At 34.1% G+C, this 27197-nt stretch overlaps 2 protein-coding genes across 6 annotated transcripts in view; both read left to right on the plus strand.

Annotated features, from left to right (window-relative positions):
- Positions 1-1839, plus strand: part of LOC134294836 (coiled-coil domain-containing protein 63-like) — a 39718-nt gene extending 37879 nt beyond the window's left edge. For all 5 annotated transcript variants that reach the window (XM_062966589.1, XM_062966585.1, XM_062966587.1 and 2 more), the window contains one exon: positions 1644-1839. In XM_062966589.1, the coding sequence (XP_062822659.1) occupies positions 1644-1783 (140 nt within the window). In that variant the 3' untranslated portion in view covers positions 1784-1839. The remainder of the gene's footprint in view (positions 1-1643) is intronic.
- A 10225-nt stretch (positions 1840-12064) lies between these two features.
- Positions 12065-27197, plus strand: part of sgsm1 (small G protein signaling modulator 1) — a 61679-nt gene continuing 46546 nt past the window's right edge. Inside the window, exons 1-4 of the mRNA XM_062966583.1 lie at positions 12065-12193; positions 20378-20453; positions 24183-24345; positions 26351-26506. Of these exons, the coding sequence (XP_062822653.1) occupies positions 12092-12193; positions 20378-20453; positions 24183-24345; positions 26351-26506 (497 nt within the window). The 5' untranslated portion in view covers positions 12065-12091. The remainder of the gene's footprint in view (positions 12194-20377; positions 20454-24182; positions 24346-26350; positions 26507-27197) is intronic.

Consider the following 27197-nt stretch of genomic DNA (forward strand, 5'->3'; position numbering starts at 1 on the left):
ATTATTATTATTATTATTATTATATATTATTCCTATTTCCACCTTATGGCTCCATGTAAGCCGCCCCGAGTCCCCTGAGGAGAAGGGTGGTATACAAATAAAGCTTTATTATTATTATTATTATATATTATTCCTATTTCCACCTAGTGATTGATGCAAGCAATAACCCCCTGAATTATTATTATTATTATTATTATTATTATTATTATTATTATATATTATTCCTATTTCCACCTAGTGATTGATACAAGCAATGACACCCTGAATTATTATTATTATTATTATTATTATTATTATATATTATTATTCCTATCGCCATCTAGTGGTTAATGCAAGCTATGACACCCTAAATTGTTATTATTATTATATTATTATTTCTATCGCCACCTAGTGATTGATGCAAGCAATGATACCTATTATTATTATATTATTATTCTCATTATTATTATTTCTATCATCACCTACTGATTGATGAAGCAATGACACCCTGAATTATTATTATTGTTGTTATTATTATATATTATTGTTCCTATCATCACCTAGTGGTTAATGCAAGCAGTGACACCCTGATTGATTATTATTTTATATTATATATTATTATTCCCATCGCCACCTAGGGATTGATGCAAGCTATAACACCCTGAATTATTATTATTTTATATTATTATTATAATATTATTATTCCTATCGCCACCTAGTGGTTGATGCAAGCTATGACACCCTGAATTATTATTATTATTATTATTATTATTATTATTATTATTATTATATATTATTATTATTCCTATCGCCATCTAGTGATTGATGAAAGCAACGACACCCTGAATTATTATTATTATTATTATTATTATTATTATTATTATTATTATTATTATTCCTATCATCACCTACTGATTGATGTAAACTATTACACCCTGAATAATAATAATAATAATAATAATATATTATTATTATTATTATTATTATTATTATTATTAGCGGTAGTAGTAGTAGTAGTATTATATTATTATTATTATATAATATTATATTATTATTAGTGGTAGTAGTAGTATTATATTTTATATTATTATTATTATGTTTTATATTATTATTAGTAGTAGGAGTAGTATTATATTTTATATTATTATATTATTATTATTATTAGTAGTAGTAGTAGTGGTAGTAGTAGTATTATATTTTATATTATTATTATTATATTATTATTATTATTATTAGTAGTAGTGGTAGTAGTAGTATTATATTTTATATTATTATTATTATTATTTATATCAGCAACATCATATTTTGAATAATAATAATAATAATAATTTATTATGCTTATTATGAATATATATTTTACATATATTATACTATTATTATTGTCACCCTGAATTATTATTATTATTATTATTATTATTATTATTATATATTATATATTATTATTCCTATCGCCACCTAGTGATTGATGCAACCAATGACACCCTTATTTATTATTATTTTATATTATATATTATTATTCCTATCGCCACCTAGTGTTTAATGCAGCAATGACATCCTGTTTCCTATTATTATTATTATCATTATTATTTTCATATATATATTTGAAATATATATTATATTATATTAATAATAATAATTTCAATTCTTAATTCCTATCTTAATAGTGGACGCTCCATTGGATCACAAAAACCTCCGCGATTTAATTCAAGAGAATCTGGAGAAAGAGAAAGACGCCCTTCGAGAAAAAAATGTCCTTATAATAAGGAAGAAGAAAGTGATATTATCTATATCTATATCTCTATAGATTTCAATATATTTATATATATTGTTGTTTTGAATAAAGAATGCAGTTTGCGTCAAGTTTGATCCAAGTCTGTCATTTGTGGAGGTCGTAATTGTGATTTAAAGTATATTATATTATTACTATATTATATTATTGCATCTTTATCATTATTATTATGCTATTATATTATTATTATGTTATATGTTATTATTATTATATATTATAATATTATTATTGTTAATATACTATTGCAATCTTATTATATTATTATTGCTGTATTAATATATTACATTATATTATTATTGTTATTATGCTATTATGTTATTATGTTATTGTATGATTATATATTATTATTATATTTTATATTATATTTATAATATTATATTTTTATATATAATATTTCATATTATTTTTCTATTATTATAATATTGTATATTATATTTATAATATTATATTATATAATATTTTATATTTTTCTATTATTATAATATCAGTATATTAAATTATTATTATATTATAATATCCCATTATAATATTTTATATATATATATATATATATATATATATAATATTTTAGTTTTCTATTATATTATTATATTAGTATATTAAATTATTATTATATTATAATAATCCATTATTACATTATATATTATAGATCATATGTATATATATATAATATTTTATATCACTTTTCTATAATATTATTATTATATTAGTAAATTAAATTATTATTATATTATAATATCCATTATAATATTATATATCATATATATATGATATTTTATATTATTTTTCTATAATATTATTATAATATTAGTATATTAAATTATTATATTATATCCATTATAATATTATATACTATATATCATATATATATATATATATATATATATATATATATAATATTTTATATTATTTTTCTATAATATTATTATAATATTAGTATATTAAATTATTATTATATTATATCCATTATAATATTATATATCATATATATATATATATAATATTTTATATTATTTTTCTATAATATTATTATATTAGTATATTAAATTATTATTATATTATATCCATTATAATATTATATACTATATATCATATATATATATATATATAATATTTTATATCATTTTTCTATAATATTATTATAATATTAGTAAATTAAATTATTATTATATTATAATATCCATTATAATATTGTATATCATATATATATAATATTTTATATTATTTTTCTATAATATTATTATAATATTAGTATATTAAATTATTATTATATTATATCCATTATAATATTATATACTATATATCATATATATATATATATATAATATTTTATATTATTTTTCTATAATATTATTATAATATTAGTATATTAAATTATTATTATATTATAATATCCATTATAATATTATATATCATATATATATAATATTTTATATTATTTTTCTATAATATTATTATAATAGTAAATTAAATTATTATTATATTATGATATCCATTATAAGATATAATATTATTATAATTATATTATTATTAATATATCATTATTAATAATATCATTATTATAATATTATTATTATATATTATTATTTTTATTATGACTGCATAGCCACGCCCCCTGGGAGCGGAAGAGCCAATGGGAAAGAAGGGGCGTGGCCTCTTCTCAGCCCGGCGCCTTCTATTTTTATATATTTTTATTTTTATTTTTATATATATAATATTTTATATTATTTTTCTATAATATTATTATAATAGTAAATGAAATTATTATTATATTATAATATCCATTATAAGATTATTTTTATATATTTTTATTTTTATTTTTATATATATAATATTTTATATTATTTTTCTATAATATTATTATTATAGTAAATGAAATTATTATTATATTATAATATCCATTATAAGATTATTTTTATATATTTTATTTTTATTTTTATATATATAATATTTTATATTATTTTTCTATAATATTATTATAATATTAGTAAATTAAATTATTATTATATTATAATATCCATTATAAGATTATTTTTATATATTTTTATTTTTATTTTTATATATATAATATTTTATATTATTTTTCTATAATATTATTATAATATTAGTAAATTAAATTATTATTATATTATGATATCCATTATAAGATTATAATATAATTATAATTATATTATTATTAATATATCATTATTAATAATATCATTATTATAATATTTTTTATTATATATTAGTATTATTATTATTATGACTGCATAGCCACGCCCTCTGGGAGCGGAAGAGCCAATGGGAAAGAAGGGGCGTGGCTTGCTCTTAGCCCGGCGCCTTCTATTTTTCCCCTCAGTTTCTTCAGCGAGGCCTCATTTTCATAGCCACGCCCCCTGGGAGCGGAAGAGCCAATGGGAAAGAAGGGGCGTGGCTTGCTCTTAGCCCGGCGCCTTCTATTTTTCCCCTCAGTTTCTTCAGCGGGGCCTCATTTTCATAGCCACGCCCTCTGGGAGCGGAAGAGCCAATGGGAAAGAAGGGGCGTGGCCTCTTCTCAGCCCGGCGCCTTCTATTTTTCCCCTCAGTTTCTTCAGCGAGGCCTCATTTTCATAGCCACGCCCTCTGGGAGCGGAAGAGCCAATGGGAAAGAAGGGGCGTGGCCTCTTCTCAGCCCGGCGCCTTCTATTTTTCCCCTCAGTTTCTTCAGCGGGGCCTCATTTTCATAGCCACGCCCTCTGGGAGCGGAAGAGCCAATGGGAAAGAAGGGGCGTGGCCTCTTCTCAGCCCGGCGCCTTCTATTTTTCCCCTCAGTTTCTTCAGCGGGGCCTCATTTTCATAGCCACGCCCTCTGGGAGCGGAAGAGCCAATGGGAAAGAAGGGGCGTGGCCTCTTCTCAGCCCGGCGCCTTCTATTTTTCCCCTCAGTTTCTTCAGCGGGGCCTCATTTTCATAGCCACGCCCTCTGGGAGCGGAAGAGCCAATGGGAAAGAAGGGGCGTGGCCTCTTCTCAGCCCGGCGCCTTCTATTTTTCCCCTCAGTTTCTTCAGCGGGGCCTCATTTTCATAGCCACGCCCTCTGGGAGCGGAAGAGCCAATGGGAAAGAAGGGGCGTGGCCTCTTCTCAGCCCGGCGCCTTCTATTTTTCCCCTCAGTTTCTTCAGCGAGGCCTCATTTTCATAGCCACGCCCTCTGGGAGCGGAAGAGCCAATGGGAAAGAAGGGGCGTGGCCTCTTCTCAGCCCGGCGCCTTCTATTTTTCCCCTCAGTTTCTTCAGCGGGGCCTCATTTTCATAGCCACGCCCTCTGGGAGCGGAAGAGCCAATGGGAAAGAAGGGGCGTGGCCTCTTCTCAGCCCGGCGCCTTCTATTTTTCCCCTCAGTTTCTTCAGCGAGGCCTCATTTTCATAGCCACGCCCTCTGGGAGCGGAAGAGCCAATGGGAAAGAAGGGGCGTGGCCTCTTCTCAGCCCGGCGCCTTCTATTTTTCCCCTCAGTTTCTTCAGCGGGGCCTCATTTTCATAGCCACGCCCTCTGGGAGCGGAAGAGCCAATGGGAAAGAAGGGGCGTGGCTTGCTCTTAGCCCGGCGCCTTCTATTTTTCCCCTCAGTTTCTTCAGCGGGGCCTCATTTTCATAGCCACGCCCTCTGGGAGCGGAAGAGCCAATGGGAAAGAAGGGGCGTGGCCTCTTCTCAGCCCGGCGCCTTCTATTTTTCCCCTCAGTTTCTTCAGCGGGGCCTCATTTTCATAGCCACGCCCTCTGGGAGCGGAAGAGCCAATGGGAAAGAAGGGGCGTGGCCTCTTCTCAGCCCGGCGCCTTCTATTTTTCCCCTCAGTTTCTTCAGCGGGGCCTCATTTTCATAGCCACGCCCTCTGGGAGCGGAAGAGCCAATGGGAAAGAAGGGGCGTGGCCTCTTCTCAGCCCGGCGCCTTCTATTTTTCCCCTCAGTTTCTTCAGCGGGGCCTCATTTTCATAGCCACGCCCTCTGGGAGCGGAAGAGCCAATGGGAAAGAAGGGGCGTGGCCTCTTCTCAGCCCGGCGCCTTCTATTTTTCCCCTCAGTTTCTTCAGCGAGGCCTCATTTTCATAGCCACGCCCTCTGGGAGCGGAAGAGCCAATGGGAAAGAAGGGGCGTGGCCTCTTCTCAGCCCGGCGCCTTCTATTTTTCCCCTCAGTTTCTTCAGCGGGGCCTCATTTTCATAGCCACGCCCTCTGGGAGCGGAAGAGCCAATGGGAAAGAAGGGGCGTGGCCTCTTCTCAGCCCGGCACCTTCTATTTTTCCCCTCAGTTTCTTCAGCGGGGCCTCATTTTCATAGCCACGCCCTCTGGGAGCGGAAGAGCCAATGGGAAAGAAGGGGCGTGGCCTCTTCTCAGCCCGGCGCCTTCTATTTTTCCCCTCAGTTTCTTCAGCGGGGCCTCATTTTCATAGCCACGCCCTCTGGGAGCGGAAGAGCCAATGGGAAAGAAGGGGCGTGGCCTCTTCTCAGCCCGGCGCCTTCTATTTTTCCCCTCAGTTTCTTCAGCGAGGCCTCATTTTCATAGCCACGCCCTCTGGGAGCGGAAGAGCCAATGGGAAAGAAGGGGCGTGGCCTCTTCTCAGCCCGGCGCCTTCTATTTTTCCCCTCAGTTTCTTCAGCGGGGCCTCATTTTCATAGCCACGCCCTCTGGGAGCGGAAGAGCCAATGGGAAAGAAGGGGCGTGGCCTCTTCTCAGCCCGGCGCCTTCTATTTTTCCCCTCAGTTTCTTCAGCGAGGCCTCATTTTCATAGCCACGCCCTCTGGGAGCGGAAGAGCCAATGGGAAAGAAGGGGCGTGGCCTCTTCTCAGCCCGGCGCCTTCTATTTTTCCCCTCAGTTTCTTCAGCGGGGCCTCATTTTCATAGCCACGCCCTCTGGGAGCGGAAGAGCCAATGGGAAAGAAGGGGCGTGGCCTCTTCTCAGCCCGGCGCCTTCTATTTTTCCCCTCAGTTTCTTCAGCGGGGCCTCATTTTCATAGCCACGCCCTCTGGGAGCGGAAGAGCCAATGGGAAAGAAGGGGCGTGGCTTGCTCTTAGCCCGGCGCCTTCTATTTTTCCCCTCAGTTTCTTCAGCGGGGCCTCATTTTCATAGCCACGCCCTCTGGGAGCGGAAGAGCCAATGGGAAAGAAGGGGCGTGGCCTCTTCTCAGCCCGGCGCCTTCTATTTTTCCCCTCAGTTTCTTCAGCGGGGCCTCATTTTCATAGCCACGCCCTCTGGGAGCGGAAGAGCCAATGGGAAAGAAGGGGCGTGGCTTGCTCTTAGCCCGGCGCCTTCTATTTTTCCCCTCAGTTTCTTCAGCGAGGCCTCATTTTCATAGCCACGCCCTCTGGGAGCGGAAGAGCCAATGGGAAAGAAGGGGCGTGGCCTCTTCTCAGCCCGGCGCCTTCTATTTTTCCCCTCAGTTTCTTCAGCGGGGCCTCATTTTCATAGCCACGCCCTCTGGGAGCGGAAGAGCCAATGGGAAAGAAGGGGCGTGGCTTGCTCTTAGCCCGGCGCCTTCTATTTTTCCCCTCAGTTTCTTCAGCGAGGCCTCATTTTCATAGCCACGCCCTCTGGGAGCGGAAGAGCCAATGGGAAAGAAGGGGCGTGGCCTCTTCTCAGCCCGGCGCCTTCTATTTTTCCCCTCAGTTTCTTCAGCGAGGCCTCATTTTCATAGCCACGCCCTCTGGGAGCGGAAGAGCCAATGGGAAAGAAGGGGCGTGGCCTCTTCTCAGCCCGGCGCCTTCTATTTTTCCCCTCAGTTTCTTCAGCGGGGCCTCATTTTCATAGCCACGCCCTCTGGGAGCGGAAGAGCCAATGGGAAAGAAGGGGCGTGGCCTCTTCTCAGCCCGGCACCTTCTATTTTTCCCCTCAGTTTCTTCAGCGGGGCCTCATTTTCATAGCCACGCCCTCTGGGAGCGGAAGAGCCAATGGGAAAGAAGGGGCGTGGCCTCTTCTCAGCCCGGCGCCTTCTATTTTTCCCCTCAGTTTCTTCAGCGAGGCCTCATTTTCATAGCCACGCCCTCTGGGAGCGGAAGAGCCAATGGGAAAGAAGGGGCGTGGCCTCTTCTCAGCCCGGCGCCTTCTATTTTTCCCCTCAGTTTCTTCAGCGGGGCCTCATTTTCATAGCCACGCCCTCTGGGAGCGGAAGAGCCAATGGGAAAGAAGGGGCGTGGCCTCTTCTCAGCCCGGCGCCTTCTATTTTTCCCCTCAGTTTCTTCAGCGGGGCCTCATTTTCATAGCCACGCCCTCTGGGAGCGGAAGAGCCAATGGGAAAGAAGGGGCGTGGCCTCTTCTCAGCCCGGCGCCTTCTATTTTTCCCCTCAGTTTCTTCAGCGGGGCCTCATTTTCATAGCCACGCCCTCTGGGAGCGGAAGAGCCAATGGGAAAGAAGGGGCGTGGCCTCTTCTCAGCCCGGCGCCTTCTATTTTTCCCCTCAGTTTCTTCAGCGGGGCCTCATTTTCATAGCCACGCCCTCTGGGAGCGGAAGAGCCAATGGGAAAGAAGGGGCGTGGCCTCTTCTCAGCCCGGCGCCTTCTATTTTTCCCCTCAGTTTCTTCAGCGGGGCCTCATTTTCATAGCCACGCCCTCTGGGAGCGGAAGAGCCAATGGGAAAGAAGGGGCGTGGCCTCTTCTCAGCCCGGCGCCTTCTATTTTTCCCCTCAGTTTCTTCAGCGGGGCCTCATTTTCATAGCCACGCCCCCTGGGAGCGGAAGAGCCAATGGGAAAGAAGGGGCGTGGCTTGCTCTTAGCCCGGCGCCTTCTATTTTTCCCCTCAGTTTCTTCAGCGGGGCCTCATTTTCATAGCCACGCCCTCTGGGAGCGGAAGAGCCAATGGGAAAGAAGGGGCGTGGCCTCTTCTCAGCCCGGCGCCTTCTATTTTTCCCCTCAGTTTCTTCAGCGAGGCCTCATTTTCATAGCCACGCCCTCTGGGAGCGGAAGAGCCAATGGGAAAGAAGGGGCGTGGCCTCTTCTCAGCCCGGCGCCTTCTATTTTTCCCCTCAGTTTCTTCAGCGGGGCCTCATTTTCATAGCCACGCCCTCTGGGAGCGGAAGAGCCAATGGGAAAGAAGGGGCGTGGCCTCTTCTCAGCCCGGCGCCTTCTATTTTTCCCCTCAGTTTCTTCAGCGGGGCCTCATTTTCATAGCCACGCCCTCTGGGAGCGGAAGAGCCAATGGGAAAGAAGGGGCGTGGCCTCTTCTCAGCCCGGCGCCTTCTATTTTTCCCCTCAGTTTCTTCAGCGGGGCCTCATTTTCATAGCCACGCCCTCTGGGAGCGGAAGAGCCAATGGGAAAGAAGGGGCGTGGCCTCTTCTCAGCCCGGCGCCTTCTATTTTTCCCCTCAGTTTCTTCAGCGGGGCCTCATTTTCATAGCCACGCCCTCTGGGAGCGGAAGAGCCAATGGGAAAGAAGGGGCGTGGCCTCTTCTCAGCCCGGCACCTTCTATTTTTCCCCTCAGTTTCTTCAGCGGGGCCTCATTTTCATAGCCACGCCCTCTGGGAGCGGAAGAGCCAATGGGAAAGAAGGGGCGTGGCCTCTTCTCAGCCCGGCGCCTTCTATTTTTCCCCTCAGTTTCTTCAGCGAGGCCTCATTTTCATAGCCACGCCCTCTGGGAGCGGAAGAGCCAATGGGAAAGAAGGGGCGTGGCCTCTTCTCAGCCCGGCGCCTTCTATTTTTCCCCTCAGTTTCTTCAGCGAGGCCTCATTTTCATAGCCACGCCCTCTGGGAGCGGAAGAGCCAATGGGAAAGAAGGGGCGTGGCCTCTTCTCAGCCCGGCGCCTTCTATTTTTCCCCTCAGTTTCTTCAGCGAGGCCTCATTTTCATAGCCACGCCCTCTGGGAGCGGAAGAGCCAATGGGAAAGAAGGGGCGTGGCCTCTTCTCAGCCCGGCGCCTTCTATTTTTCCCCTCAGTTTCTTCAGCGGGGCCTCATTTTCATAGCCACGCCCTCTGGGAGCGGAAGAGCCAATGGGAAAGAAGGGGCGTGGCCTCTTCTCAGCCCGGCGCCTTCTATTTTTCCCCTCAGTTTCTTCAGCGGGGCCTCATTTTCATAGCCACGCCCCCTGGGAGCGGAAGAGCCAATGGGAAAGAAGGGGCGTGGCTTGCTCTTAGCCCGGCGCCTTCTATTTTTCCCCTCAGTTTCTTCAGCGGGGCCTCATTTTCATAGCCACGCCCTCTGGGAGCGGAAGAGCCAATGGGAAAGAAGGGGCGTGGCCTCTTCTCAGCCCGGCGCCTTCTATTTTTCCCCTCAGTTTCTTCAGCGAGGCCTCATTTTCATAGCCACGCCCTCTGGGAGCGGAAGAGCCAATGGGAAAGAAGGGGCGTGGCCTCTTCTCAGCCCGGCGCCTTCTATTTTTCCCCTCAGTTTCTTCAGCGGGGCCTCATTTTCATAGCCACGCCCTCTGGGAGCGGAAGAGCCAATGGGAAAGAAGGGGCGTGGCCTCTTCTCAGCCCGGCGCCTTCTATTTTTCCCCTCAGTTTCTTCAGCGGGGCCTCATTTTCATAGCCACGCCCTCTGGGAGCGGAAGAGCCAATGGGAAAGAAGGGGCGTGGCCTCTTCTCAGCCCGGCGCCTTCTATTTTTCCCCTCAGTTTCTTCAGCGGGGCCTCATTTTCATAGCCACGCCCTCTGGGAGCGGAAGAGCCAATGGGAAAGAAGGGGCGTGGCCTCTTCTCAGCCCGGCGCCTTCTATTTTTCCCCTCAGTTTCTTCAGCGGGGCCTCATTTTCATAGCCACGCCCTCTGGGAGCGGAAGAGCCAATGGGAAAGAAGGGGCGTGGCCTCTTCTCAGCCCGGCGCCTTCTATTTTTCCCCTCAGTTTCTTCAGCGGGGCCTCATTTTCATAGCCACGCCCTCTGGGAGCGGAAGAGCCAATGGGAAAGAAGGGGCGTGGCCTCTTCTCAGCCCGGCGCCTTCTATTTTTCCCCTCAGTTTCTTCAGCGGGGCCTCATTTTCATAGCCACGCCCTCTGGGAGCGGAAGAGCCAATGGGAAAGAAGGGGCGTGGCCTCTTCTCAGCCCGGCGCCTTCTATTTTTCCCCTCAGTTTCTTCAGCGGGGCCTCATTTTCATAGCCACGCCCTCTGGGAGCGGAAGAGCCAATGGGAAAGAAGGGGCGTGGCCTCTTCTCAGCCCGGCGCCTTCTATTTTTCCCCTCAGTTTCTTCAGCGGGGCCTCATTTTCATAGCCACGCCCCCTGGGAGCGGAAGAGCCAATGGGAAAGAAGGGGCGTGGCTTGCTCTTAGCCCGGCGCCTTCTATTTTTCCCCTCAGTTTCTTCAGCGGGGCCTCATTTTCATAGCCACGCCCTCTGGGAGCGGAAGAGCCAATGGGAAAGAAGGGGCGTGGCCTCTTCTCAGCCCGGCGCCTTCTATTTTTCCCCTCAGTTTCTTCAGCGAGGCCTCATTTTCATAGCCACGCCCTCTGGGAGCGGAAGAGCCAATGGGAAAGAAGGGGCGTGGCCTCTTCTCAGCCCGGCGCCTTCTATTTTTCCCCTCAGTTTCTTCAGCGGGGCCTCATTTTCATAGCCACGCCCTCTGGGAGCGGAAGAGCCAATGGGAAAGAAGGGGCGTGGCCTCTTCTCAGCCCGGCGCCTTCTATTTTTCCCCTCAGTTTCTTCAGCGGGGCCTCATTTTCATAGCCACGCCCCCTGGGAGCGGAAGAGCCAATGGGAAAGAAGGGGCGTGGCTTGCTCTTAGCCCGGCGCCTTCTATTTTTCCCCTCAGTTTCTTCAGCGGGGCCTCATTTTCATAGCCACGCCCTCTGGGAGCGGAAGAGCCAATGGGAAAGAAGGGGCGTGGCCTCTTCTCAGCCCGGCGCCTTCTATTTTTCCCCTCAGTTTCTTCAGCGGGGCCTCATTTTCATAGCCACGCCCCCTGGGAGCGGAAGAGCCAATGGGAAAGAAGGGGCGTGGCCTCTTCTCAGCCCGGCGCCTTCTATTTTTCCCCTCAGTTTCTTCAGCGAGGCCTCATTTTCATAGCCACGCCCTCTGGGAGCGGAAGAGCCAATGGGAAAGAAGGGGCGTGGCCTCTTCTCAGCCCGGCGCCTTCTATTTTTCCCCTCAGTTTCTTCAGCGAGGCCTCATTTTCATAGCCACGCCCTCTGGGAGCGGAAGAGCCAATGGGAAAGAAGGGGCGTGGCTTGCTCTTAGCCCGGCGCCTTCTATTTTTCCCCTCAGTTTCTTCAGCGAGGCCTCATTTTCATAGCCACGCCCACTGGGAGGGGAAGAACCAATAGGAAGACAGGGCTGGGCCCCTACTTACATAGCCGCGCCCCTTTGGAAGGCAGCGAGCGAATGGGAGGCTCCGGATTTGCATAGCCCCGCCCCCTGCCGTTTCTCCCTCAGTCTCCTCAGCGGCGGCCATGATGGCGGAGGCTCCGGTTCCGTCTGCGGTTCCCGCTTCTCCTTCGCTTTCCTCGGAAGCGGAAGCCCGGCAGAGGCTGCTCCGGAATGCCAAGAAGGAGGTGAGCGGGTAGATAAACAAGGCGGGCGTAAACAGTAAACAAACAAACGGGAACGGCCTTTTGAAACGGCGGTTCCCTAGTGCGCATGCGCGGAGGCTCTGGCGCTGTCAAAGCCAGATCCCTTAATGCGCATGCGCGGAAGGCAGCCCTCTCTCTAACGGAGCTCAGCAATGCCTTATTGCGCATGCGCGGAGGCACTATTCCTTTATCTATTCAGTCATTTAAATATCTATTTATTTATTTAGTCATTTAAATATACATCTATTTAGTAAATTAAATATCTATTTATTTAGTGATTTAGTGGTTTATATATATATTTATTTAGTAAATTATATATTTATTGAGTCATTTTAAACATCTATTTATTTAATCATTTAAATATTTATTCAGTCCTTTAAATATCTATTTATTTAGTTATTTAAACAACTATTTATTTATTTAATCATTTAAATATTTATTCAGTCATTGAAATATCTATTTATTTAGTTATTTAAAAAACTATTTATTTATTTAATCATTTAAATATTTATTCAGTCATTGAAATATCTATTTATTTAGTTATTTAAAAAACTATTTATTTATTTAATCATTTAAATATTTATTCAGTCATTGAAATATCTATTTATTTAGTTATTTAAACAACTATTTATTTATTTAATCATTTAAATATTTATTCAGTCCTTTAAATATCTATTTATTTAGTTATTTAAACAACTATTTATTTATTTAATCATTTAAATATTTATTCAGTCATTGAAATATCTATTTATTTAGTTATTTAAACAACTATTTATTTATTTAATCATTTAAATATTTATTCAGTCATTGAAATATCTATTTATTTAGTTATTTAAACAACTATTTATTTATTTAATCATTTAAATATTTATTCAGTCATTGAAATATCTATTTATTTATCCAATCGTTGAAATATCTATTCATTTATTTAGTCATTTAAATATTTATTCAGCCATTGAAATATCTATTTATTTAGTCATTTAAATATTTATTCATTTAATCCTTTAAATATTTATTCAGTCATTGAAATATCTATTTATTTATCCAGTCTTTGAAATATCTATTTAGTCATTTAAATATTTATTCAGTCCTTTAAATATCTATTTATTTAGTCTTTTAACTATTTATTTAAACATTTAAATATTTATTCAGTCATTGAAATATCTATTTAGTCATTTAAACATCTATTTAAGTATTTATTCAGTCATTGAAATGTCTATTTATTTAGTCATTTAAACATCTTTTTATTTATTTAATCATTTAAATATTTATTCAGTCATTGAAATATCTATTTATTTAGTCATTTATTCCTATAAATATCTATTAATTATTATGTATATAGTATTACAGTATTTTTATTCTAGCTTAATATTTTTATTTTAATATATATCAATTTGTATATTATTTATATAATATTACATAATATGTTGTATCATTATATAAGTATAATGTACGTTTTTATTATTTCATTAATATAATATTATAATACGTTGTATCATTATTGAATTATATTATAATTCAATAATGATACTTGTATTATAATATATTATATTTATTATTTCATTAATATAATATAATAATGTAATTATATTTTTATAATAGATTATAATAGAATAATATTCATTCATTATATAATATTATATAATATATAATAATATATTTATATAATATACAGTATTATACAATTTTATTACATTATAGTGTTTTATAATATCTTAGATTGTTATAGAATAATATAGTTAGTTATCATATAATGTATTATTTTATATGTTATTGGATTATAATAGAATAAAATATTTATTTATTATAAAATATTATAGTATTACAATATATAATATGTATTATAGTACTATTTTTGTAATATGTTATTGGATTATAATAGAAAAATATGTATTAATTCTATATTATAGAATTATAATATTCTAATATATTATATAATTAATACATATTATTCTATTATAATCCAATAACATATAAAAATAATACTATTACATATTACATATTACTAAATAATACTATAATACCATAAAATTATATTATATTATATATTATAATAGTTATAATATAATATATAATATATCATACAATATAATTTTGTGATAAAGTATTATTTTTATAATATCTATTATATAATATTTATTATATCATAGTATAATTTTATAATATGTTGTTGGACTCTATTTATATTCAAATAAGTGTTACAGTATTATTACATATTTATTAATTTAGTATGTTTATTATATTTTTATTATATTATTATTCTCTCTCGGCATCCTCTCCATCCTTTTCTCTGCCCGGCTGTTGCCATGGCAACAGGGATTGCACGGCAACGGGATTGAAAAAGGATAAATAAATAGACAAATCCATCCTTTTTAAAAATTCATCCATTCATTCATCCTTTTCAATCCTTTTGGCATTCATTCGTTCATTGTAATTGATCGTAATAATGTTTTCCTAAAGAAGGAGGGATGGCGCAGTTCCGAAACGGCTCCCTCGTTTGTTATGCAAATTAGGTTTGTTATGTAAATGAGAGGGAGGGCCTGATTGGATGGAGCGGCTGCTTCTGTTGCATTGTTAACAGAACATTCATTAATATGTTTCGTTATTTGTATTTATTTATAAGTTTACATATTGTATTTGTTTATATGTTTTGTTTACAGATTCCATTTGTTTATATGTTTACATAATGTATTTTTCATATGTTTACATATTGTATTTATTTATATGTTTATATATTGTATTTATATATTTACATATTATATTTATTTATATGTTTACATATTGCATTTTTCATGCTTTTACATATTGTATTTATTTATATGTTTACATATTGTATTTTTCATACGTTTAGATATTTTATTTATTTATATTTTTACATATTGTATTTTTCATACGTTTACATATTTTATTTATTTATATTTTTACATATTGTATTTTTCATACGTTTACATATTGTATTTATTTATATGTTTACATATTGTATTTATTCATATGTTTACATATTGTATTTTTCATATGTTTATATATTGCATTTGTTTATATGTTTACATATTGTATTTTTCATATGTTTACATATTGTATTTTTCATACGTTTACATATTGTATTTATTTATATCTTTACATATTGTATTTATTTATATGTTTACATATTGCATTTTTATAGACATTAAATTATATTGATTTTTTTATTTTTGACATTATTATATTTATATTTTATTATATTTCATTAAAATTAAGTTATATTATTTTTATTTTTGATATTATATTTATATATTTTATTATATTTCATTAAAATTAAGTTATATTGACATTGTATTTTTGACATTATTACATTTTATTATATTACATTGACGTTAAATTATATAGTCATTATTATATTTTATTATATTACATTGACATTAAATTCTATTGACATGATTATATTATATTTTTGACATTATTGCATTTTATTATAGTATTACATAGACATTACATCATATTGACATCATTATTTTTATTTTTGACATTATATTTATATATTTTATTATATTTCATTAAAATTAAGCTATGTTGACATTATATTTTTGACATTATATTTTTATTACATAGACATTAAGTTATATAGTCATTATTATATTATATTTTGACATTATTATATTTTATTATATTACATTGACATTAAATTATAGTGACATTTTTTATTTTTGACATTATTATATTTTATTATATTTCATTAAAATTAAGTTATATTGACATTGTTATATTTTTGATATTATTATATTTTATTATATTACATTGACGTTAAATTATATAGTCAGTATTATATTATATTTTGACATTATTATATTTTCATTGACATTAAATTCTATTGACATGATTATATTTTTACATGATTATATTTTATTATACTATTACATAGACATTAAATTATATTGACATTATTTTATTTTTGACATTATTATATTTATATATTTTATTATATTTCATTAAAATTAAGCTATATTGACATTATATTTTTGACATTATAATTTTATTACATTGACATTAAATTATATAGTCATTATATTATATTTCTGATACTATTATATTTTTGACACTATTATATTTTTGACATTATTATATTTTTATTATATTACATTGACGTTTAATTATATAGTCATTATTATATTATATTTCTGATATTATTATATTTTTGACATGATTATGTTTGACATTATATTTTAATATATTACATTCACATTAAATTATATTGACATCGTTATATTTATTTTTGACATTATTGTTCCTTTCTTATTTTTTTCTCTTTCATTCTTCTTTCATTCATTCCTCTCTTCTTTCTTCATTGTTCATTCCCTCTTTTTTTTATCTCACAACCCATAATAAGGACCCATCTGTCACTTTTATGTATTCAATTGATTTCTATATATATATATATATATATATATATATATATAAAATAAGTAAACGTCTCCTTGGTCTGGCTTAATCTCAAACAGGATATTGGGATTCAATACGTTGCAAGGCTATGCAAACAGATAATTGGGTGGCCGTCTGTTATCTGGAAATATTTTTAATTAAAATATATTTATTTGTTATATTATATTGACGTTATTATATGATACTAGCTGTGCCCGGCCACGCGTTGCTGTGGCAAAGTGGTGGTGGTATTGGTTAAAAATTGTTGTGTAATTTTTATTTGACATTATTTACATTTTTTAATTAATTTTTTGGAAGTTATATTTTTATTTATTATATTTTATTATTTTCTTGTATTATTTTTAGTTATTTTCTGTTATTATAGTATTTTATTGTATTAATTTTTTAGTGTTTTTTTATTATTTTTTGGGGGGTTGCTAGGAGACCAAGTGGGTGGAGCTTAGCCTTCTAACTGGCAGCAATTGGATAAAAGCAATTACTCCTCTCTCTCTAATTAGGACTTTATTTTTCTTTTCTTTTTGTTGTATCAACCTAGAGCCGTGGATGATGGGTTGTGTTGTCAAATTTCGAGGTTGGAGGGCCTGTAGTTTTGTTGTTTTGTGGGTCGCTGTGATGCCATCACTCTTTTATATATATGTAGATGGTTGATATTCTATTAAGATTGTATTATACTAGCTTGGGGACCCGGCGGTGCCCGTGTCATTTGAGAAAGGCCTTGTTTGTCTGTGTTCAAAGTGTAGCCTAGATCCAGTGGGTGCAGGTGAACTACAACTCCCATCATCCATACAACAGTGCCAGGATGTAGAGTGGATCATGGGGGTCCTGTGTGCCGAGTTTGGTCTTCAGCAGTCATTGGTGTGGGTTACATTACTCTTGGGAAGTGAGTGAAGGTACTGTAAATCCCATCATCCATGGTCCATCATCCACCACGCTTCTCCAGGATGTGGAGTGGATCATGGGGGTCCTGTGTGCCGAGTTTGGTCTTCAGCAGTCATTGGTGTGGGTTACATTACTCTTGGGAAGTGAGTGAAGGTACTGTAAATCCCATCATCCATGGTCCATCATCCACCACGCTTCTCCAGGATGTGGAGTGGATCATGGGGGTCCTGTGTGCCGAGTTTGGTCTTCAGCAGTCATTGGTGTGGGTTACGTTACTCTTGGGAAGTGAGTGAAGGTACTGTAAATCCCATCATCCATGGTCCATCATCCACCACACTTCTCCCGGATATGGAGTGGGTCATGGGGGTCCTGTGTGCCGAGTTTGGTCTTCAGCAGTCATTGGTGTGGGTTACATTACTCTTGGGAAGTGAGTGAAGGTACTGTAAATCCCATCATCCATGGTCCATCATCCACCACACTTCTCCCGGATGTAAAGTGGGTCATGGGGGTCCTGTGTGCCGAGTTTGGTCTTCAGCAGTCATTGGTGTGGGTTACATTACTCTTGGGAAGTGAGTGAAGGTACTGTAAATCCCATCATCCATGGTCCATCATCCACCACACTTATCCAGGATATGGAGTGGGTCATGGGGGTCCTGTGTGCAAAGTTTGGTCCCGGTCCGTCATTCATGGTGGTTGCAGTGGTCTCTGGAAGTGACTGAATGTACTGTAAATCCCATCGTCCATGGTCCGTCTTCCACCAAACTGCACCAGGATGTAAAGTGGGTCATGGGGGTCCTGTGTGCCAAGTTCGGTCTTGATCAGTCACTGGTGGGGGTCACAGTGGTCTCAGAAAGCGAGTGAAGGTGTTGCAAGTCCCATCATCCATGGTCCAAACTCTTCCAAACCACATGAGGGTGTAGAGTGGGTCATGGTGCATCTGTGTGCCTAGTGTGGTCCACGTCTGTCATTCCTGGGGGTCTCAATAGTCTCAGGAAGTGAGTGAAGGTACTGCAATTCCCATCATTCATGGTTCATTCTCCTCTAAACTTCACCAGGATGTAAAGTGGGCCATGGGGGCTCTGTGTGCCAAATTTGGTCCCGGACTGTCATTCATGGGGGTTGCAGTGGTCTTGGGAAGTGAGTGAAGGTACTACAAGTCCCATCACACATGCCCCATCCCCCCCAAATTGCACCGGGACGTAGAGTGGGTCATGGGGGTTCTGTGTGCTGAGTTTGGTCTTGATCCATCATTGTTGTGTATTGGAATGGGCTCAGGAAGTGAGAGAAGGTACTGCAAGTCCCATCATTCATGGTCCCTCCTCCTCCAAACTGGACCAGGACGTAGAGAGTGTCATGGGGGCTCTGTGTGCCAAGTTTGGTTCTGGTCCATCATTCATGGGGGTTACAGTGTCCTGTGGAAGTGAGTGAAGGTACTGCAGATCCCATCATCCATGGCCCATCCTCCTTCAAACTGGACAAGGACGTAGAGGGGGTCATGGGGGCTTTGTGTGCCAAGTTTGGTCCCGGTACGTCATTCATGAGGGTCGTGGTGGTCTTGGGAAGTGAGTGAAGGTACTACAGATCCCATAATCCATGGTCCATCCTCCTCTAAACTTCACCTGGACATAAAGTGGGTCATGGGTGCTCTGTTTGCCAAGTTTGGTCCCGGTCCATCATTCATGGGGGTCACAGTGGTCTCTAGAAGTAAGTGAAGGTACTATAAATCCCATCATCCACAATCCATTGTTTTCCGATCTACACTGTGACGTAGAGTAGGTCACGGGGGCTCTGTGTGCCAAGTTTGGTCTTGATCCGTCATTCGTGGGGGTCACAGTGGTCTCAGGAAGTGGGTGAAGGTACTACAAATCCCATCATCCGTAGCGAGTTTGGTCCAGATCCATCGTTTTTTGGGTTCTCTGGATGTAGGTGAACTACAACTCCCATCATGTTGAGTCCGTCCCATAACTCCCTCCAGTATGTTCTGTTCCTGAGCAATTCCGCTCTGTTTACTGTGTGTGTCATAGGAAAGGGTAGGAAAGGGTTAAGGGAGAAGCGGTGGGAGGGGCTATGCAAATGAACCCTGGGATGTGCTCGCTGTAACCTGCAATGTCACTACACATATATATAAATATATATGAAATTTTAAATTTAATTTTTTAATTAAAAAAATATATATGAAATTTTAAATGTTATTTTTTCATTTTTTTAATTTAATTTTTTAAAAAAATATATATATGAAATTTTAAATTTAATTTTTTTAATTTTTTATAATTTTAAAAAATATATATGAAATTTTAAATTTAATTTTTTAAATCTTTTAATGTATTTTTTAATATATATATATGAAATTTTAAATTTTATTTTTTAATTTTTTTAAATTTTTAAATAATTTTTAAAAAAATATATGAAATTGTAAATGTAATTTTTTAATATATATATATATATATATATATGGAATTTTAAATTTTATTTTTTACATTTTTTATTTTTTTTATAATTTTTAAAAAATATATATGAAATTTTAAATGTAATTTTTAAATCTTTTAATGTATTTTTTAAATATATATATATATATATATGAAATTTTAAATTTTATTTTTTACATTTTTCAAATTTTTTTTATAATTTTTTAAAAATATACATGAAATTTTAAATTTAAATTTTATTTTTTAAAAAATTTTATTTTTAATTTTTTAACTTTTTTAATTGTTTTAAATATATATGAAATTTTAAATTTTATTTTTTAAATTTTTTATAACTTTTAAAAATATGTATGAAATTTTAAATTTTATTTTAAATTTTTTTAAAAATTTTTTTCAATTTTTTCAAATTTTAAAATTTTCTCTTTTATTATTTTTTTAATAATTAAAGGTCAAGCAAATAATGGAAGAAGCTGTGACCAGGAAGTTCGTCCACGAAGACAGCAGCCATATCATTTCCTTCTGCGGTAATTATAATTTTAATTAATTTTAATTGTATTGCATTATTATTATTAGTATTATTATTATTATTATTATTATTATTATTATTATTATTATATTTAAACAAATAATATACAAACAATAATAATAAACAAATAATGTATTTTATTTAAATTTTATTATTGTTTTTTACATTTAAATGAATAATATATTATATTTAAATATTATTTGTATTCAGAATATAGTTCAGAATATTTAATCTTATTTTCCATATTATTTTCCATATTATTTCATGTGATTCTTCTATTTTTCAGAATATACTCCAGAATACTTAATATTATTTTCTATATTATTTCATGTGATTTTTCTATTTTTCAGAATACAGAATACTTAATATTATTTTCCATATTATTTCCATATTATTTAATGTGATTCTTCTATTTTTCAGAATACAGAATAGTATTATTTTCCGTTTTATTTTCCATATTATTTTCCATATTATTTCTCTTTGTTTTTCAGAATATACTCCAGAATACTTAATACTATTTTCCATATTATTTTCCATATTATTTCATGTGATTTTTCCAAATATTTTTCAGAATATACTCCAGAATACTTAATATTACTTTCCATATTATTTTCCATATTATTTCATGTGAATTTTCTATTTTTCAGAATACAGAATATTATTTTCCATATTATTTCATGTGATTTTTCTATTTTTCAGAATACAGAATACTTAATATTATTTTCCATATTATTTTCCATATTATTTCATGTGATACTTCTCACTATTTTTTGGAATATACCTCAGAATATTTAATATTAATTTCCATATTATTTTCCATATTATCTCTTGTGATTCTTCTATTTTTTCAGAATATACCAGAATATTTAATACTATTTTCCATATTATTTCATGTGATTCTTCTTTTTCTTCAGAATACAGAATATTAATATTATTTTCCATATTGTTTCATGTGAATTTCTAACTATTTTTTCAGAATATACTTCAGAATATTTAATATTATTTTCCATATTATTACATGTGATTTTTCTATATTTAGAATACAGAATATTTAATATTATTTTCCATATTATTTTCCATATTACTTCATGTTATTTTTCTATTTTTCAGAATATTTAATATTATTTTCCATATTATTTGCCATATTATTTCATGTGATTCTTCATTCTTCTATTTTTTCAGAATATACTCCAGAATATTTAATATTATTTTCCATATTATTTCATGCAATTTTTCTAATTATTTTTCAAAATATACTCCAGAATACTTATTTTCCATTTTATTTTTATATTATTTCATGTGATTTTTCCAATTATTTTTCAGAATATAATTCAAAACATTTAATATTATTTTCCATATTACTTTCCAAAATTATTTTCCGGATCCTTTTCCATATTATTTTCCATATTATTTCATCACAATTTTTCTAATTATTTTTCAGATTATACTTCAGAACATTTAATATTATTTTCCAAAATTATTTTCCATATTATTTTCCATATTATTTCATGTGATTTTTCCCCATTATTTTTCAGAATATAATTCAGACTATTTAATATAATTTTCCATGTTATTTTCCATATTATTTCATGTGATTTTTCTAATTATTTTTTCAGAATATACTTCAGACTATTTAATATTATTTTCCGTATTATTTTCGATATTATTTCATGTGATTTTTCTAATTATTTTTCAGAATATACTCCAGAACCTTTAATATTATTTTCCATATTATTTTCCAAAATTATTTTCCGTATCCTTTTCCATATTATTCTCCATATTATTTCATGTGATTTTTCTAATTATTTTTCAGAATATACTCCAGAATCCTTAATATTATTTTCCATATTATTTCATGTGATTTTTCTGTTTTTCAGAATACAGAATATTTAATATTATTTCCATATGATTTTCCATATTATTTCATGTGTTTTTTTCTAATTATTTTTCAGATTATACTCCAGAATAGTTAATATTATTTTCCTTATTATTTCATGTGATTCTTCTCACTATTTTTTCAGAATATATTTCAGAATATTTAATATTATTTTCCATATTATTTTCCTTATTTTTCTATGTGATATTTCCAATTTATTTAACTTTGCAATGCTTGTGGGTCTGCAATATTTTCAGTGCTTCACCGGGTCGTGGGGGGACTGTGGGCCAAGTGGGGTCCCGGTCCTTGTATTATTATTATTATTATTATTATTATTATTATTATTATTATTATTATTATTATTTTCCGTATTATTTTTCATATTACTTTATGTGATATTTCCAGTGTATTTAACTTTGCAATGCTTGTGGGTCTGCAATATTTTCCGTGTTTCACCGGGTCGTGGGGGGTCCGTGGTCCAAGTGGGGTCCCGGTCCTTGTCTTATTATTATTATTATTATTATTATTATTTTCCATATTATTTTACGTGATATTTCCAATTTATTTAACTTTGCAATGCTTGTGGGTCTGCAATATTTTCTGTGTTTCACCGGGTTGTGGGGGGTCCGTGGTCCAAGTGGGGTCCCGGTCCTTGTATTATTATTATTATTATTTTCCATATTATTTTATGTGATATTTCCAATTTATTTAACTTTGCAATGCTTGTGGGTCTGCAATATTTTCTGTGTTTCACCGGGTCGTGGGGGGTCCGTGGTCCAAGTGGGGTCCCGGTCCTTGTATTATTATTATTATTATTATTATTATTATTATTATTATCTGTATTGTTTTCCATATTATTCTATGTGATATTTCCTATATATTTAATTTTGCAATGCAATATTTTCCGTGGTTCACCGGGACGTAGAGGGGGTCACGCGGGGTCCGTGGTCCAAGTGGGGTCCCGGTCCTTGTATTATTATTATTATTATTATTATTATTATTACTATTATTTTCCGTATTATTTTCCATATTATTCTATGTGATATTTCCAATATATTTAATTTTGCAATGTAATATTTTCCGTGGTTCACCGGGACGTAGAGGGGGTCACGCGGGGTCCGTGGTCCAAGTGGGGTCCCGGTCCTTGTATTATTATTATTATTATTATTATTATTATTATTATTATTATTATTATTTTCCGTATTATTTTCCATATTATTCTATGTGATATTTCCAATATATATAATTTTGCAATGCAATATTTTCCGTGGTTCACCGGGAGGTAGAGGGGGTCACGCGGGGTCCGTGGTCCAAGTGGGGTCCCGGTCCCTGTATTATTATTATTATTATTATTATTTTCCGTATTATTTTCCATATTATTCTATGTGATATTTCCAATATATTTAATTTTGCAATGCAATATTTTCCGTGGTTCACCGGGAGGTAGAGGGGGTCACGCGGGGTCCGTGGTCCAAGTGGGGTCCCGGTCCTTGTATTATTATTATTATTATTTTCCATATTATTCTATGTGATATTTCCAATATATTTAATTTTGCAATGCAATATTTTCCGTGGTTCACCGGGACGTAGAGGGGGTCACGCGGGGTCCGTGGTCCAAGTGGGGTCCCGGTCCTTGTCTTATTATTATTATTATTATTATTATTATTTTCCGTATTATTTTCCATATTATTCTATGTGATATTTCCAATATATTTAATTTTGCAATGTAATATTTTCCGTGGTTCACCGGGACGTAGAGGGGGTCACGCGGGGTCCGTGGTCCAAGTGGGGTCCCGGTCCCTGTATTATTATTATTATTATTTATTATTATTTTTTTCTTTCCTTGTGCAGCGGCGGTGGAGGCGTGCATTCTGCACGGGCTCAAGCGCCGGGCGGCCGGTTTCCTGCGCAGCAACAAGATGGCCGCCCTCTTCCTGAAGGCCGCCAAGAGCTTCCCTCCCGCCGAGGAGCTCTGCCGGAAAGTCCAGGGTCTCGAACAGGCCATCGAGAACATGTGAGTCTTTCATTAATATTTAGGTGATATTTTATAAATGTATTTTTATGCATATATATATATATATATATATATATATGTTTTTCTGGGAATATTTTCATTAATATTTATGCAAATATTTTCATGAATATTTTCGTGATTATTTTTTGTGATTATTTCCGCATATCTTTCATGAATATATTTTCATTCATATTTATGCAAATATTTTCATGAATATTTTTGTGATTATTTCTGCGAATATTTTCGTGATTATTTTTTGTGATTATTTCTGCAAATATTTTATGAATATATTTTCATTCATATTTATGCAAATATTTTCATGAATATTTTTCATGATTATTTCTGCAAATAATTTATGAATATATTTTTGTGAATATTCATGCAAATATTTTCGTGATTATTTTTGTGATCATTTCTGCAAATATTCTATGAATATATTTTCATTCATATTTATGCAAATATTTTCATGAATATTTTCGTGATTATTTCTGCAAATATTTATGAATATATTTTCATTCATATTTATGCAAATATTTTCATGATTATTTTGGTGATTATTTCCGCAAATATTTTATGAATATATTTTCATTCATATTTATGCAAATATTTCATGAATATTTCTGTGATTATTTTTGTGATCATTTCTGCGAATATTTTATGAATATATTTTCGATAATATTTATGCAAATATTTCATGAATATTTTCATGAGTATTTTCGTGATTATTTCTGCAAACATTCTATGAATATATTTTCGTGAATATTTTTGCGAATATTTTCATGAGTATTTTCATGAGTATTTTTCGTGGGTATTTCTGCAAATATTTTAGGAATATTTCTGTGAATATTTTCATGAGTACTTTTTGTGATTATTTCTGCAAATATTTTAGGAATATTTCTGTGAATATTTCATGAATATTTTCGTGATTATTTCTGCAAATAATTTATGAATATATTTTTGTGAATATTCATGCAAATATTTTCGTGATTATTTTTGTGATCATTTCTGCAAATATTCTATGAATATATTTTCATTCATATTTATGCAAATATTTTCATGATTATTTTGATGATTATTTCCGCAAATATGAATATATTTTCATTCATATTTATGCAAATATTTCATGAATATTTCCATGATTATTTTTGTGATCATTTCTGCAAATATTTTATGAATATATTTTCGATAATATTTATGCAAATATTTCATGAATATTTTCATGAGTATTTTCGTGATTATTTCTGCAAACATTCTATGAATATATTTTCGTGAATATTTATGCGAATATTTTCATGAATATTTTTGTGATTATTTCTGCAAATATTTTATGAATATATTTTCTGCAGATGTTTCCAGGAATATATTTTTGTGAATATTTCTATGATTATTTCTGCAAATATTTTCATGGATATGTTTTTGTGGATATTATTTTTGTGATTTTGTGTGTGAATATTTTGAAATTTTGTGAATATTGTGAATATTTTGGGGAATATTTATGTAGTTATTTTCAGCAATCTGTGAACATTTTCGTAATATTTCTGCGAATATTTTCATTAGTATATTTTTATTAATATTTTTCCTTTATAATTATTTCTGCATTTATAAATAATATTTTACTACTTATTTGATTTATTATTATTATTATTATTATGTTTATATAGTTAAATTTTAATAACATTTTAAAATATTATTTTTTATTTTATATTTTATCTTCAATTAATTTTTATTTTTTTATATATAATTTTTTTATTAATTTTCCCTTCGTTATTTTTATTTATTTATATTTAATTTTATATTACTTAAATTTCATTATTATTAAATTTCATTTTTTAAATTTTTTATTATTAAATGCATTATTAAATTTTAAATTTTTATTAAATTTTAAAAAAATAAATTTTAAAATTAAATTAATTAAATTTCAAAATTATATTTTTATGTACAGTATTTCTCTTCTGCCCTTATATATAAACGTATATATAAATACTTTAATATGTTAATTTTTTAGGCGAAATCAAGGGCCCGGGATGCAGGAAAATATTCGCAACAAAATGGCAAAATTCCCGAATCTTTCTCCGCAAGCCATTCGTCACCTTTGGATCCGGACGGCGCTTTTCGAAAAAGTCCTGGACAAAATCGTCCACCACTTGGTTGAAAACAGCAGGTAATATATAGCATGATATTCATTACAATAATTTTAAATTTTAAATTGAAAAAAATTGAAATTTTGTAATTCCAAATTTTAAGTTTCAAAAAATTCAAAATTCCAAAAATTGAAATTCCAAATTTTTATTTCCAAAATTTCAAGTTAAACCTTTAGTCCTATATTGCAAACTATTTGTGACAACAATTTTGAATTTTCAAATGATTTTTTTTTAAAAAAATCAAATTTGAAATTTTGTCATTGTAAATGTCAGATTTCAAAAATTTAAAATTTCAAAAAATGAATTTTTTCATTTGTATTTTCAAATTTTAATTTAAAAATTCAGTCTTAATACTGGAGACTATTTGTTAGAATAATCAGAAGTCAAAGAAGTTTTTCTAAAGAAATTGAAATTTTGTCAATCTCAAATTTTGAAAATCTGTAATGTTCAAAATTCAAATTAAAACTTCAGTCGTATTTTGCAAGTTATTCGTTACAACAATTTTAAAATTTGAAATTTTAAAATGAACTTTTTTGTAAATTTCAAATTTAAAAAACTTCAGTTTTTCAAATTCAAAAATTTCAGATCTTGAATTAGAAATTAAACCTGCCTACCATAAGGGTGGAAGGAAAATAGAATTTAATTAGTATTAATGTGTCTTAAATCCCAATTTTTTTTGTCTCAATACTGGATACAAGATCCATTCATCAC

This window comes from Anolis carolinensis, unplaced genomic scaffold, assembly GCF_035594765.1.
Source record: "Anolis carolinensis isolate JA03-04 unplaced genomic scaffold, rAnoCar3.1.pri scaffold_24, whole genome shotgun sequence".
Taxonomy (NCBI): domain Eukaryota; kingdom Metazoa; phylum Chordata; class Lepidosauria; order Squamata; family Dactyloidae; genus Anolis; species Anolis carolinensis.